This window comes from Pagrus major, chromosome 20 (assembly GCF_040436345.1).
Source record: "Pagrus major chromosome 20, Pma_NU_1.0".
In the NCBI taxonomy this organism is placed as follows: Eukaryota; Metazoa; Chordata; class Actinopteri; order Spariformes; family Sparidae; genus Pagrus; species Pagrus major.
Genome location: NC_133234.1, coordinates 19,808,470 through 19,825,022, shown reverse-complemented (window position 1 = coordinate 19,825,022; position 16,553 = coordinate 19,808,470). Strand labels below are relative to the sequence as shown.

Genomic DNA, 16,553 nt, shown 5'->3' with positions numbered 1-16,553 from the left:
GCATGTTTATCACTTACCATGACTGTACTGTCTTGTCCAGGTTATCTTTAGCAGTGTAAACACACTACAGGTTCAAAATCAAACAAAGTAAAATTCACACATTTCATGATGTTTCCATCATTTTATTAAAGCAAAGAATCTTCAAAATACATGCTACAGTCGTCATTTAGTAAACCAGAACAATCTATTCAGCACATCATTTAATCTAATCTTTGCACTATAGATTCATATAATTTGTATCTTAAAAATGTATGTATATCACAAAGATCTTATAAATGTATTTATAAATGACATAAAGCTCGTTAAATAATTAAAATCAGCGGATTCTAAAATACGATAATAAAACAAGCAAGGGCGTACAACTGTGCAAATGCTCCGATGAATTTCCCATTAAAAAAAAAGAGAAAATCTTAAGTATTGTCACGTTACAACATTGCACTCAGGTTTCATACTTTATAACAACAATATTGCCGTGTAAGACTGTAAAATATCTACCAAAGGCACCAAGAAAGTGAGTCTTGTATTTCCTATTCAGCTCACAGTGATTTCAATTAATGGATTTCTGCAGCAGGCCTTCAGTGCATTAAGGTGAGCCCCAGAGTGGCTTGGAGCCTGCATCATACAGCACCTATAGCTTTGTGTGTTTTCTTGAGATGCAGATCCACTGTTACCCTAGAGCTTTGTGTGTGTGCTACTGTACACGGAGGCTCGGGAGTGAATGGGGTGTGACATTTGTTAAACGCGCTGCGAAAGAGTCAGGAACTCCTCCCGAGTTTTGGGGTCCTCGAGGTAAACTCCCAACATGGTGCTCGTCACTGTGCGGCTGTTCATCTTCTGGACGCCACGCATGACCATACACATGTGCCTGCAAAACACACACATACACACATGCGGCTCAGATTTGCAGCTGGAGCGAATGACATGCTTTGGGAAGGTCTTTGACCTGCAGAACACGTGTTTAAAGGGGAACTCCACCAATCTCACATATATGTGAAAAAAGTCTGCTTGGGGCTAGCGGCCAGGGGCTACATTAGCCGCTACTGGTCTTTAAATTTAAAAGTATTGGTGAAAAAAGTTCTAAGAATCACAGGGGAATATGCATTTAAGCCTGTGAGGTATAAGGCAGCTTTAAATCGCACAGATGATGATGATGATGATGATGATGATGAAGGTGGTGTGTGTGTACTTACGTTGCTTCAATAACCACAGCTACACCCTTAGGCTGCAGAGCCTCTAATATTCCCACAGCAATCTGCTTGGTTAGACGCTCTTGAACTGAAAGAAACAAAGTACAACATGTGTAAACCAGACTGCAATCAAATGCTGAACTGGAAGAAAAGTGCAAAGCCTGAAAATATTGCATAATTTCTTTGGACCCTTACCCTGAAGCCTCCGACTGAAGATCTCCACAATCCTGCAGAGACGAGAACACAAGCAAAAGCACATCCAATGTAAAAATGATTCATCTTTTTTGTGATCAAAAGTTTTGCTTATTTTTTCAAGGGAGGGCAAGAAAATGTACAGTCTGACAGGCCGGTTAACAATACACAGGTCATATTTCCAGTTAAAACAACGTAGCTGATAGCTCATGAGCTAATGTTAGCACTCAACCACTTCATAGCTGACATTGCTGTTTGATTACACCCAGTGTGTTTTCACTTTCGCCTCCTGCATCGTGTCACACTATTAAACAGTAATGTTAGCTCGGAAGTGGTTGAAAGCTTACAGGTTATTAAATTTGTTGAAATATGGCCCGATGTCTTCGCAGATTTTCACAACCCTTTTTTAATCAGGAAACGGTAAAACGATATGAATTTGACTTCCTGCATTTATGATGGTGTCAGATGTCAGTGATGTCAGAGGAAAATGGCCGCCGTGTGAATATGGTCTATCCTGTGGACAGGTAGCATTATGCCCCTTGTGGAATTTCAAAATAAATCAGGAAATTAATTTGAGACTGTACGTTATCGAGCTGGACAGCTTTATCAAGCCACTGATGTGAGGAAATTCAATCCTGATAATGGGAATTCACAGCTTATCTCACGATCTGCGATAAATCTACACCAGCATGCCATATTTTATGAATGTCTCATATTACGGAAACAAGACAGAACTGGTCTGTTCTGTGGTATAAATTCAGCAGCAGCAGCTCAGATCCTAATGATTAATCTTTTGTTAAACACAAACTGTCATCGGTCCGTGACCCCTGGCCTCTTCTCCGGACATCCAAACTGTACACGACCCTTCATCTGTGAATGATTCACCCCACAAAACTCTCCGGATCTGTCGTGCAAGATTCAACAACAGCAGGTCTGTCTAAAAACCCAGCGACTCTGTTACTGTTATTCTTGGGGTTTTTGTGTCCAGAGATGGTGTGATATTTTAGGAAAGGGACAGAAGGAGACAGACAGAGAGGCTGTGATAATAACTGCGGATTCCCACAGGTCCGAAGGGATTTTCTCATGGCTCGAGGGCGGATAGAGTTTAGATTTGTGTCTGTGAGTGTGCTTGATGAGGGGACCAGATGATGGCCGCTGGGCTTAGACTTAAGCCTCCAGGTCAATGCACTGAGATAACAGAAGAACTCAGCCACCCGGCACTAACACCAGAAGCATACAGCCACAGTGGCAGCAGGACGGTTTGATGTGAAAGTGTGTATGTGAGTGTGTGTGTGTGGTTGTGTATGTGTGTGTGTTACCTTGCCAGCTTGCTCAGTCCCACCACTTTTTTGTTGGGAATATACCCGATGTGAACCTGGAGAGAGGTCGCAGGCAGTAAGAGCAGAGGTCAGATAGTCGGAGCAAAGGATTGTAAATATTTGCAATCCAATGCTTAGAGAGACACACGTCAGCTGACATGCAGAAACACAGGACAGTGACTTCCACATGCACACATCTGATCAGTGTTTCAGGTCGTTTTTATGTTTTTAAGATTGATTTAATACTCGCTTCGAACCCAGAAACACTACTTTTGCAACAATCTTGTAGGAATGACTTCTGGTACTTCAGAAAACGACCTCGCTTTATCGTAATGCAGCCTTTAAAAACAGGAAAACACAACACCAATGCTGTATCACGATATCCAAAGACAATATTTAGACTTACCTTGCCAAAAAAGGGCACCAGGTGATGTTCACACAGCGAAAACATGTCTATGTCCTTCACAATCACCATCTCGTCGTGGTCTTCATCAAATATGGCATTGTTCAGGATGTCTGGGGGCACAAACACACATAAACACACATTTTAAGAAATATGCTTCACTTTAAAGAAGAGTATGGCGTCGTCAAATGTACAGAACATATATGAACATATTCAAAATACGATACGATCGTGGGGAAACTAAGATATCTTCACAGTTGTGAAGCTGGAACTGCTCAAAGCTGCATCGCTGTTTTGCTGCGAAGCTCCAGAAATGTTTCGTGGAAACTTCACCTGACTTTCCATCAGCACTGGGGGGTGAGCAGATAGTAAGTTGATGGGTTGAACTTGTCCTTTAAAGATGTCGATGAAGGTTCTCAGTCATCCAGGTCCTGGTAATACTAAGTGTTGTATCGTAGGCAGCTGGACTTTCTTGAAGATGTTTCGCCTCTCATCCAAGAGGCCTACGATACAGCACTCAGACTCTCCTTTAAAGGAGCCACAAATCACGGAAAATCCCAATTGTTGCCACTTTATAAACCAACTAATGGATTTACTGACAAAGTGTGGCTGCTCTTAACTCATGACATCCTTTATAGCTGCTGTAATCTAACACACATGCCAAGAATAACCTAAGGACAGATGCAGTTTTGTGGGGAATGGCTTCTTTCATTCGTATTGTATATAAGGTCCCTAAATCACACAGCAAACACATGAAAAACACCATTTCAGTACCACTAACAACACCTTTAATAAGGGGCCTGATCACATTAATGACACACGAGCATCTTCCATTAAAGAGGAGACCTGTCACTCACCCTCCACGGTCTCGTGGTAGCCCTTGGTGAGGAACTGCATGGCCTTGGCTGCGCGCAGCGGCGTGCGCAGCAGCCCCTGCCGGTCCGTGTCCTCCCCGAGCTCGCTGAGGATGCTGGTGTAGGCGGCCTCGAGCGCAGGTAAGCGGGACATGTCCTCGGCCTCCTTGCGGGACGTCTCGTGCTTGCGGTGCGCGGCGGACTTCTTGCTGTCTATGATGAGCTCGCTGAAGCCGTCGTTGAGCTTCCCGTTGCAGTGGCCGTTCATGTCGGAGCGCTTTTTTGGTTGTTTTGTAGACTCTGGAGGAGGAAGGAGAAGAGACGAGGAGGTCCTGGAGTTCAGACAGCCGGCAGGTTTTTGGGAGTCTTCTCCTGTTTCCAGCGCTCACCGCGTTTATAAAGCCTGTGCCCGCCGCAGCGTGCGCATCAGGCTCCCATTGGTCAAGGTGCAGCCCACGTCACACACAATTTCGTCAGCAGGTTTAAATGTCACCAGAGAATAGGACCCCCCTCCTCCTCCTCCTCCTCCTCCTCCAGCAAGGTGGAACATAACTGAATTTTCAGCATCCCATCTCATGACAGATCATCCTCTCCACTCCTGAGCTCTGATGTCACTTTACAAGCTGCACACCAGCTCAGCAGGCTCATGACTTCTCAGACAGTTATGCATATAATGGCGATTTTAAGTTGAACTTCCTTTAAATCCTGCAGCTCTGTAAGATGTATTCATCATGAGCAGGGTCATGCAGAGACCTTCAGACGGGCAGATGCTGAAAATAATAATAATAATAATGAAAAACTTTTTGTTTTTGTTTTAATCTCTTCTCTTCCTGAGGCATCTCTGCACTGCTGAATGAAATGCAATGATGAATACAAGACGACAAACACAAAGAACAATATAAAGATACACACAACAGTGTCGATTCAGCAGTTTTAAATAAAATAAAAAGTAGTATAAAGCCTTTTGTGGCTCCGGAGGAAGCCTGATAGAAATCCTCCAGTGACGTCACTCAGTGGCTGAGTTACATTGTGGGTAATGTAGGCACCGGGTTTTAAGGACGTAGTGGTTGCTGGGATGCCCTCGGGGACACTGATAGAGACAGAGATGATGCTGGAACACATAATGAATCATCCTGTGGACTGAAGGTGTAGAGTCGAAGATGTTTTGCAGGTGGGGATTCATTAGAAACCCCATTTAAAAGCCACTGAGAGTCTTTCAAGCAACGTGAATCAAAGTGTAAATTAGTGTAAAACCATCGGGAGATGAAAGTGAGACTGATGTCAATATCTACTGAGACTACAAACAGATACCACCACAACGCTTCCGATACCAAACTCTTGTCCCTTGCCTTGCATTCACATGTAGATATACATATGTAGATTACAGAGATTACCTATCAGCAATTAAGGACTTCAGACTCATGCCCACCCGAACTCTTTAACCTTTGCGATGGCTCGGAGTTGTGGTCTTTCTGCATGTGATGTTTGGTTACCGTGTTAATGTACAGCTCACGAATTTGAAATGAAGGGACAGTTTCAACCTCTTGATCCTAAACTGTCTACAGTCCAGTAGGGTTCATTCAGTTTGAAGACTCGGTGGTTTGGACTGTGTTGTGTTTTCTTTCATTGTTCCCAGAGGATTTATTGTAATGACTTTGGTGATTCGCTGTCTTTTTCTCCAGCACCACCACGAGGTTCACATTTATGGTTTGGGGGGAGATATCTTGGTAACTATGGGATGTCTTACCATCAAGTTTGGTACATGGATTCACGGTCCCCTCAGGTTGAATTGTAATAACTTGGTGACCCCTTTACTTTTCATCAGGAAATCACAAAATGTTAATTTGTCAAAAACTTCGCCGTTTTATGATGAAATACCTGCAAAACTAATGATATTCCCATCACTCTGAGCTGTTCTTTATGCTAAGTGCTCGTTAGAAATGTAGTTTTAAGTGCCTAAGTTCAAGATATCGACCCTTAACATGTCTGCTGCTGCCCCAATACATTGGAGGCAGAGCTCACAGCGTGTAAAAACCAGTTGAAAATCTCAAAAGCAATTGACCTTTCCAGAAACAGCGTTAAAGTTACTCTAAATATTACACAAACCTCACTTTCTTTGAATCAGATGGATCTGAACTCTTTCATCTGCCAATATGCTTACTGGTAGATTAATATGTTACGCACTAGGTGATCATTAGCTGTGATTACAACATGTCCTCTGAGAATAATCAACAGCATCAGGATGTACTCACAGCTTCCAGAGATAAACCATATTCTCTTACACGGACACTTAGAAGTTGACAATGGAACAAAAGGTGTGAATAGACAGACTGAAGATGATCACATTAGTCGGGCATGTTTCTTGGAATAGGAATGACCATGTTTCTCCAGAGCCGACCTGTCACATAGTCTCACATGCAAGCGTGTAATTCCCTTTACTTTTTACCCTTTAATCAACAAAACACAATAGTCTTGTGTCTGTTGGGACTTTCCTTTAATGGAAGGAGGACATGAGCTACGAAACACAGAATAGCTTTATTTAAAGTAAACAATATAACAATAATAATATTATAAGGTTGTACATTTCAAAGCATAGGCTACTTGAAAACAATAATGTCTGTGATAATCTGAACAACGTGTAAACAATCAGTTTAGAGCACTTCTCTTCCATTTTATGTAAAATAAGTTTATTTCTAGAACAGGTCTGTGTTTAACACAGGCTGAAGATATTTACATGTTTCCCTCTACAACGTAAGCTCTTGTGTGTCTTAAAAACAGCAGTTGCTAACAAGTGGCTAAACGAGACTTTATAGGTTGTTGGGGATATTAATCGTCATCACAGCGAACACTTCTCACTAGTCCATCTTTAAAGGCCGAATTCAGTTAAAAAAACTATTCTAACTCTGACTTTACAACTTGTAGGTTGATCAGTGTATAGTAATTGTGTAGTCACATACTTTATGGTAGGACACGGTAATCTGTTTACAGCCTAACGTTTTATCCTATTTTATCTTAATTTATTGTATTTTAATTTAATTTAATTTAATTTAATTTTAATTTATCGAATTTAATTTTGTTTTATCCTATTTTATCTTAATTTATTGTATTTTTATTTTATTTTATTAAATTAAATGTAATTTAATGTAATTTAATTTTATTTAATTTCATTTAATTTCATTTTGATTTTGTTTTATCCTATTTTATCTTAATTTATTGTATTTTTATTTTATTTTATTTTATTTTATTTTATTTTATCCCCATGCTACACACTCCGGTACAGCAGGTGGCGGTATGCAGCGTAAAAGTCATCGTATCAACCCGCCATAAAACCAAAAGAAGAAGAAAAAGAAGAAGCAGAAGAAGAAGAACGTCATTTCCTGTTTGTTCCTGGCGGTGGCGGGAGATTCCAGCATGGCGGTGCAACCGAAACAGAACCTGTCCATGGACAGTGCAGCCGAGCACGGCTTCCTAAACTTCATTTTCTCCATGCCGGAGAAACCGGACACCACTTTCAGGATATTCGACCGGAACGACTACTACACTGCTCACGGGAAAGACGCCATATTCGCGGCGAAGGAGGTTTTCAAGACGAACGGGGTCATCAAATATCTGGGCTCAGGTAATCTCTATAGCCTAGCTAACCGAGAAGCTAGCTGGAGCTTATAAAGCGTTGACAGGCTGCGTTTGCTGTTTCAAAGCTAATTAAGCTGCGTGGTGTTAATGCATGTACTCAAATGTCAAGATGTAGCCGCGAGCTAATCTAGCTACAAATGCTGCTATTAGCTGCAGCCCTGCTAGGTCGCTTCACAGGGAGCTTTGCAGAAAATGAAGCCGCATGTTTCTAATATTAATGTAAACGTGTTGGTCCACAGGGAGTCGTAAGCTGGAGAGTGTGGTCCTGAGCAAGCCCAACTTCGAGGCCTTTGTGAAAGACTTGCTGCTGGTGAGGCAGTACAGAGTGGAAGTGTACAAGAACCAGAGCAAGAGCAGCAAGGAGCACGACTGGAGGATCGAGTACAAGGTGACGTGTTCACGATGGAGGAGTGACACTGTGGAGTCTGTTTTTGTAAATGTGAATGTTAAATGCTGCTTTCATTCTGCCAGTGCTGTGAAGTATGTGTTTTTCTATATATTATGCTTCTGTATGTCTGCACGCCCTTTATTTAGTGCTCTCACTGTCCAGTCTACACTGTCTGTTTAAATACTACCTCAGGCAGGGGGATATGGATGAACACAGGATGACTAATGTAAGCAAAAGTCAGGAGATTTTAAGTAGATTTATTTGAGTTGTGTGCATCTATGAAACACACCAATCCAAGGCGGCCATGATACGTTATTGTCCTGTAAAACATCGAAGGCTGATTGCTTTGGGGAAGGCCTGATTAACAGCTGTCATGAGGTATGTAACCACTGTTGTTGCCTGACAGCATATAAGTCAAGACAATTTGGAAGTCTGCAGAGAACACTGTGGGTCTTCTCGCCAAGCTGCATGCATTGAAAAGCTCTGATTCGTCACACCGTCTGAATCTCTCTGTCCTTCTGTCTTTCTCTCAGGCCTCTCCAGGAAACCTGACTCAGTTTGAAGACATCCTGTTCGGCGGTGGAACCGGAGCTGAGGGCTGTGCAGGAGTCGTGGCGGTGCGGTTCGCTACAGGCGCTGACGGACAGCGCGTGGTCGGGGTCGGCTATGTGGACGCGGCCCAGAGGACGATGGGAGTGTGTGAGTTTCCGGACAACGAGATCTTCTCCAACCTGGAGTCTCTGCTCGTCCAGATCAGCCCCAAAGAGTGTCTCTTAGCTCAGGGTGAAGGCAACGCTGACGGCAGTAAACTTCGGGAGGTATGTGTCGAGCAGCGCAACGACATGACAGAAAAGCATCTGTGCTCCATGTCAAAGATATGAAACTCGCTTTAACTGGACTTCATGGTGCGAAGACATTATTGTCGTGTCGTGTTTGCGTAGGTGGTCCAGCGTGGAGGCGTGCTGGTCTCTGACAGGAAGAGAGCCGAGTTTAGCAGCAAGGACATGGTCCAGGATCTCAACAGGCTGCTGAGGGCCAAGAAAGGACAGACGGTGGCGAGTAACACTCTCCCTGAGCTGGACAAACAGGTGAACAACAGAAAGAGCTTCCTGATACTTAAGGCTGACCTACTTGAGACGAGCAAGAAAGACAAAAAATCCACTAAAATCACCCAAGATTCTGTCAAATGTGATAACATCAAGGGCTACACAATAACGATACAGAGCTCTTATCAACGGAGGTAATTTAATCACGCAAGGTGCACAACTCTTTTATGTTCTTGTTCTTGATTCACTGAACAGGACGACCTGATTCATGTGAGACTATAAGGTAATCATGCAACACATAAAATCTACCATTTTACTTTTGTCATTTCTGTTTTTTATTTGTTAATTGTTTATGTCATTATTATAACATGTCACTGCAGTTGAAGTTGTGGATAAAGAACAGTCTGTTGCATTCAAGGGGCACCATATACTTTGGAAAACAGCTTTCCTCTTCTGAGCTGTGCCCGACTAATTATCAATTCAAATTCGTATCATCTGTGTTTTCTCATGCGTTGCTTCGTGTCCAGTTAGTTTTCTTGCCAAACAGTAAAAACGCATGATGAAACAGTCCAACATCTGAAAACGTAAAGAAAAAAACATTTATTTGCCCCTTGTTGTCTGCATAAACAACATCAGTAGAATGGTTAAATTAAATAAAAGCTGAATATATTAAACGTCCGTGTGTTGTTGCGTTCTCAGGTGGCCATGTCTTGCTTGGCTGCGGTGGTACGTTTCCTGGAGCTGCTCTCTGACGAGTCCAACTTCAACTCCTTCAGTCTGACCACTCTGGACCTGGGTCAGTACATGAGGCTGGACAACGCTGCTGTGAGGGCTCTGAACCTCTTCCAGGTCAGTGACAGGAACCAGGTGTTCTTTGTCTTACCTCTACTTGGTTAGTCCTGGTTTTTAAATCTGTTCATGTCCGTATGCTAATTCAGTTTCGAAGTGGAAGGTGCCGTTGGTCGCCCCTGGTCCTGAAAGTAAAAGTCTCAATAATTTCACCCCTGTGCAATATTATGTGAGAACCTCTATGGCCCTAATGGGAATGAAACTCTGAAATTCTGGATTGAATCATCCGCACAAAGGATACAAAGTATACAAGTCAAAGTTACAAGTCCTGAGGTAGATTTAAGCAAGAAACATCCAATCATATCGACTGACTGCTGGTTACAGTCTGCAGCTTTAATCAATTTACTTTTGCAGAATTTAATCAGAAACTGTGGCGCCTGTAAACACATCTGGAACCAATTTACAGCTGTATTATGGCAATCTATTAGCTTAGCTTAGCATAGAGAATAGAAGTTAGGGGAAACGGCTAACCTGACTCTCTCCTAGTGTAAAACTCTTAACTAATCAGGCTAATCAGTGTAAAATTCGTGGTTGTAGAGGAAGGTACAGTGTGTACCACACTCAGTGTGCAATGTACAAAATGTTCCCGAGTTGTTTATTAACTAAGAAGCTTGTTTGTACGGTGTTGTGGTCTTGGAGCCGACCTTTTGCAGCTGCTGACACATTTTCCACAGGTGTGAATGTAATAGGATGTCCTAGACTGGTAGATTGTTGAGGTTGTTTTTGTTCCCAGGCATCTTTATTACCGTATCATGTTAATGCATTGAAACTCACTTTTTGAATCATCTCCTGCAGGGATCCCCTGAGGACACCAGTGGAGCACATTCGTTGGCTGGTCTGTTGAACAAGTGTCGTACACCGCAGGGTCAGCGGCTTGTCAGCCAGTGGATCAAACAACCACTGATGGACAAAACCAAAATAGAGGAGAGGTAATACAATGATGGGACTCAATTTTCCAGATCAAGAGATGTCCAGAAGCACATTTTAATAGATGGTATCGGCTAAATAAAGCTGACGGTTGTTTCTTAACTGAACTCTTTGTTTAATTACCTTGAAAGTGCTTTAAACTTTCTCTTAAAAAGTTGAACATAATGTGCGTATAATTAAAGCTTTCAAACTTGGGGTTGAACCAGACCATGACTTTTTTGTTTGTGTGTTTGTAGGCTGGACCTGGTGGAGAGCTTCGTGTGCGACTCGGAGCTCAGGCAGACCTGTCAGGAGGACTTGCTGCGGCGGTTTCCCGACCTGCACCGTCTGGCCAAGAAGTTCCACCGTCACACTGCAACGCTGCAGGACTGCTACCGCGTCTACCAGGCTGTGAGCCACATCCCGGCCCTCATCACTGCCCTGGAGAGATACTCAGGTAAAATGGTCTACAACGTGTTAGTTTGATCAGTGTTTTATTAAAAACATACAGCAGAATTTTCATTAAAAAAAAGGTTATAAAAATGTTTGTGTATGCTGTTTTAATTATAGCTCGTAGAAGGAAAGAATTGGCAGGTCAGACTTTTAAATAATTGGTAATTTGACACTGCCAAGAAAATTGCAATCGGAGCATCTCTAGTCTTATTGTATGATGGAAAAAGAAACCTGGTTTTGTTTCCATGTTTTGTTTCCCTGCTCCCATTAAAGACATTCTTATCAAGCAGGATGGATCTGAGGGGCAGGGTTTTAGGGAAGAGTGTGACACAATGTGATCATAAAGCTCCACGCTGTTGAATAAAGACAGGAAGCTTCATAGTAAATTGGTTTTATAGTACAAGCTCGAAGAAGACAGCCATTTAGGATCGAGTTCTGATGTGATCAGTGAGAATCTACAAGGAATATTTTTGACCTTTTGGGACGTTTCTGCTGGGAGTCACATGAGAAGATTCATGCACTCTCACATCTGTATGCTAATTATGGAGCTAAAGCATAGGAGCTGTTATCTTATACTCATTATACTTGTATAATCGGCCTATTTGTTGTGTGTTGTAGGAAGCTACCAGGTCCTGCTGGAGGCCGTGTTCCTGTCTCCTCTCAGAGACATGCAGAATGACTTTGTGAAGTACCAGGAGATGATTGAAACCACTCTGGACATGAACCAGGTCTTTCCTCAACTATTCATATATCCATTATATTTGTATGTTACCAATTCTCCGTGTTGTTAACGTGGTTTCTTTCCTTGCATGTCGCGCGTCACGTGCAGATTGACCACCACGAGTTCCTGGTGAAGCCGTCGTTCGATCCCGTGTTGAGTGAGCTGAGAGAAAAGATGGACGAACTGGAAAAGAGCATGCAGGTCGTGCTGAACAGTGCAGCCAGAGAGCTAGGTGATTACACACACAAACACACACGCATACACACACAACGCCAACAAGGTAATCTATTAATCTAAGTAAACCCTTCTCTGTGTTGAGTCAACACGGTCTTAAAAGGCAAAACTTTAAACGATATCAAAGTACAAGCTCATTGTCTTTGTTGTTTACCAGAAGATGAATCATTTGTGGTCATACTACAGACACAGTTTCTCTTCTCTTGCCTCGTCCACATGAACATGATATTTCTTAAAATAAAGCTTTTTCTCTGCGTTCATACGCACGTTAACGTTCAGAGAAAACAGACCTCTTGGGCGACTCCTTCCAGGGTGAAGATATCTTTGTGTTTGACATAATGGGTGTTATATTGCCTATACAGTGTTTCCCACACATACCCTGCCTTCCAGTACCCATACTACCATGCTATTTAGTATGCCAGAAAAAGATTTAGTATGTGAAATGCAGTATGCCAAAAAATACGAGGATGTCGTATTTTTGCCGTATGCAAGCCAGCATGCTCCACAAATCCTGCGCAGTGGAAACATATGTCACATACGTCACAGTCTGTCACGCAAATATAAACCAAGCCAAGAGAGCACAAGCATGTGACAGCTCATTTCACACAATGACAGACACAGCAATTACAGATTAAAGCTCTGTAAAGTGTAAGTACTACGTCCTTTGTACAAACTTCCCGGTGGCTTCACACTTATGACCTTCTGACTTACAGTCATGAGCTTTGGTTTTGACACTAAATGAGGCCGTGAATGAGAGCCGCATGCATGTAGCTTGATGGCTGTACAGATGAAGCGGAGAAGTCTTTGTGTTTTGATGCTTGAATGTTGTCTGAGTCTCAGTTTGAGCTCATCAGAGTAACGTCGTGTTTCAGGTCTGGATGCCGGTAAGACGGTGAAGCTGGAGTCAAATGCCATGCTGGGTTTTTACCTGAGAGTCACCTGCAAGGAGGAGAAGAGTCTGAGGAACAACAAGAAATTCACCACGCTGGACGTGCAGAAGAACGGAGTGCGCTTCACAAACAGGTCCGTCCGACAGCGCCGCCTCACACCTGACGTCGGCCTCGGTAAACCCTCTGCCCCCCCTGTCAGCTGATGGTCTGTTCTCTCACATGTCTGCAGCAAGCTGAGCTCCGTGAATGAGGAGTATTCCAAGAACAGGGAGGAGTACGAGGAGGCGCAGAATGCCATCGTCAAAGAGATCATCAACATTGCCTCAGGTGAGGAAGCTCATCACATGGTGATCACTGTATCTCGTCTGCATGACATTGATTTGACAGACAGACAAACAATGATCATCTCTTAATTAGAAGGAATTTGCCTTTTGTGACCTTTTTTAGTAATTGATTTCATTCAGTTCAGCACACAGAGGAAGACTTTGTGCAACATGCAGCAGCCTCACGTCTCCGTAATAATTCCTGTGAGGAACTCTTTGAACCACCAGGTTACGTGGATCCCCTCCAGACGCTGAGCGACGTGATAGCGCAGCTGGATGTGGTGGTGAGTTTTGCCGTGGCGTCCGTCTCGGCTCCGGTGCCGTACGTTCGACCCCGTCTGTTGGCCGACGGCTGCAGGCGCATGGAGCTGCAGCAGGCCAGACATCCCTGCATGGAGACGGACGCGGACACCGCCTTCATACCCAACGACATCACCTTCGTCCAGGGAGAGAAGAGCTTCTATATTATCACAGGTGTGAATTTGGGATGTATGTTTACCTCCTGTAAACCGTGCCTGATTGATTTTAATATTTAAAACATCATTTCAATAGAAACACCTATTATCTTCCCTGCTGCCTTAACAACCCTATTTAGCTTGTTTCTTTTTCACTAAGGTCAGGTGCCCGTGCCAAACAGAAATATCAAAAACAAGAACGCTCCTTATCGGACTGACGTACGCCTTTCCCAGGACGTCGACACTCACCCCAGACCCCTTCAGTTTCCTAACTAAAAACAGTCTGACTGGCTTTCTTACATATAAAATCATCATTGTCTGTGAAACTCATCTAAATATGTACCAAGATACTTAAAACAGTTGTAGTCTCCACAGTTTGGTCACACGGTATAAGTGATGAGTGGGTCCGCTTGTGTCTAATTGTATATAAAGATGAAGTTATGACATTTGGTATCAAAAAGGTAAGATGTTAAATGCACTGTGGCATCAAAGTATTCTGCTAAAAAGGTTCTTGCCATTATTCAGCGCCATAGCTCAGGAAAAGCAACCTCACTGGTGCACAGACGCATATAACCACAGTAGATCTGGTGGCATTAAAATTATGGTTAAGCAGTCATGGGTGGTTTAAAATGTCTAGTGATGAGTTTGACATCGGATTAGGCCTGATTGAATTAATTCAAGGGGACTGGCAGAGGTATCCATTCTGGTTATCTTGTGTTCTCATTCACAGAATTTTGACCAATTGGTTCCAGAAACACAACTAAACTCTGTCTCTTCAACACATTCCCGTTTGTTTCCGCTGCATTTGGAGAACTGTGAAGATAAGAATGCTGACAGATATTAAACCCAGTTTTCTTGGTCCCCTGAGGTAGAAAGTGCTCTCTCTCGAGAGCCCAATGTTATAACTACAGCTGAAGGCCCAAACTACAAAAATAAGACGATGAAAACGACGTTCCCTCAACATGTTACTGTATAAAATCCTTTGTTTTTTCTGTGTATCTGTAGACACATCTTGTACCTCACCATCACTCATGATACACTTCATAAACCTCTTCTCTTTTTATGTCTGTAGGACCAAATATGGGCGGCAAGTCTACGTTTATCCGTCAGGTGGGTGTGATCGCCCTGATGGCTCAGATCGGCTGCTTTGTGCCATGCGAGAAGGCGGAGCTCAGCGTGATTGACAGCGTCCTGGCCAGGGTGGGAGCAGGAGACAGCCAGGTCAAAGGAGTCTCCACCTTTATGTCGGAGATGCTGGAGACGGCCGCCATTCTGCGGTAAGATGAGACACACGAGAGCTTGTTCAAACTAACGCTGACAAACGAGCCTTTTCTCATCGTCCCTGCTCGCCCCCCTCCAGCTCGGCCACGGAGAACTCGCTCATCATAATCGACGAGCTCGGCAGAGGCACGTCCACGTACGACGGCTTCGGTCTGGCCTGGGCCATCAGCGAACACGTCGCCTCCAAAATCGGCTCCTTCTGCCTGTTTGCCACACACTTCCACGAGCTGACGGCGCTGGCAGCGCAGCAGCCCACCGTCCACAACCTGCACGTCACCGCGCTGACCTCCCACAACACACTGACTATGCTGTACAGAGTCAAACCAGGTCAGACCTCAGCACACAGCCACGTTATTAATGCAGTTTTATACATTTCCAAGGCGTGAGGATCGATGTGATTGGATGTGGACCTCGAGTATTATCGCTAAAATTCTCTTTAAAATGTTTAAAACTGAGTTTCCTTGTCTAAGTTTGTATCTTCGGCCCTAACTGTACGTCCAGGTGTGTGCGACCAGAGTTTTGGGATCCACGTCGCCGAGCTGGCTGCCTTCCCGCCAGCTGTGGTTGCCATGGCGAAGGAGAAGGCGGACGAGCTGGAGGAGTTCCAGGAGCCTGCAGGGGACAAGTCGGAGCAGGTGGAGGAGCCCGAGGCCAAGAGACGACGGACTGACAGACAAGTAGGGCTCCGTTTTCCCACAATCCACCGTCATCACTTCTTATATACGATAAATAGTTGTACATAGTTGACGGGTTGGTCCTTTAATGGTCATTGTAACTCCTCCAGTTGTTTCTAACACTGCTAAATATGTAAATATACTTTTTCTTTTGAAGATACAAATATTTACCCGACATCTGCAGTAGTTTCTGTAAACCTAATCCACTGCCTGTCCCTTCAGGTGGGGGAGAACCTGATCCAAGACTTCCTGGAGAAGGTGAAGTCACTTCCTTCTGCCACCATGACTGAAGAGGAGGTGAAGACGGAGCTCAGGAAGATGAAGAAAGAGCTCGTCGCCAAGAACAACACGTACATCACAGAGATGCTTTCACGCTGCGTTCCACGTTAAAACAGCTTGATATTCAAACTTTCACTCATGTATTCATCCTGATCTGCAAAGGTCAGAGCTCATTTACTGTAGACAGCCACACTAAAGCTCTTATACTGTATAGTTTTTCAATAAAGCATCATTACTCGATGTGCTGTGAGTTTGTTTTTTGAGCGTCACAAGCTGTGTAATCTCATCAGGAGTGTCAAAAATAACCATCAGTCACATAACTTCGTATGTGACAGTCACATCCAATGTTATTTCATGGCTGCACCGAGTTTAAACAGATATTCTCAATGTCATGTTAAAATTCAGCCAACACGTCTCATTACTCATGTCTGAACTAGTATTCTGCAGTACATATCTTATTCTGTGC

The 16,553-nt window shown here is 43.5% G+C and overlaps 2 protein-coding genes across 2 annotated transcripts; one reads left to right on the top strand and one right to left on the bottom strand.

The window, feature by feature from the left end:
• Nucleotides 1–101: 101 nt before the first annotated feature.
• On the bottom strand, nucleotides 102–4,319 carry gch2 (GTP cyclohydrolase 2). Its single transcript, XM_073489753.1, has 6 exons — nucleotides 3,959–4,319; nucleotides 3,105–3,214; nucleotides 2,699–2,754; nucleotides 1,383–1,414; nucleotides 1,191–1,275; nucleotides 102–865 (listed from the first exon to the last, which is right to left on the bottom strand). The coding sequence occupies exons 1-6, from the start codon at nucleotides 4,221–4,223 to the stop codon at nucleotides 736–738; spliced, it is 678 nt and encodes a 225-aa protein (XP_073345854.1). The 5' UTR covers nucleotides 4,224–4,319; the 3' UTR covers nucleotides 102–735.
• A 2,959-nt stretch (nucleotides 4,320–7,278) lies between these two features.
• Nucleotides 7,279–16,327, top strand: msh2 (mutS homolog 2 (E. coli)). The gene is made up of 16 exons (XM_073490084.1): nucleotides 7,279–7,574; nucleotides 7,828–7,976; nucleotides 8,510–8,794; nucleotides 8,918–9,064; nucleotides 9,722–9,871; nucleotides 10,667–10,800; nucleotides 11,035–11,234; nucleotides 11,849–11,958; nucleotides 12,060–12,183; nucleotides 13,058–13,208; nucleotides 13,305–13,402; nucleotides 13,627–13,872; nucleotides 14,926–15,130; nucleotides 15,214–15,461; nucleotides 15,636–15,811; nucleotides 16,031–16,327. Exons 1-16 carry the CDS (start codon nucleotides 7,367–7,369, stop codon nucleotides 16,196–16,198), a joined length of 2,799 nt encoding a protein of 932 aa, XP_073346185.1. The 5' UTR covers nucleotides 7,279–7,366; the 3' UTR covers nucleotides 16,199–16,327.
• Nucleotides 16,328–16,553: the final 226 nt, after the last annotated feature.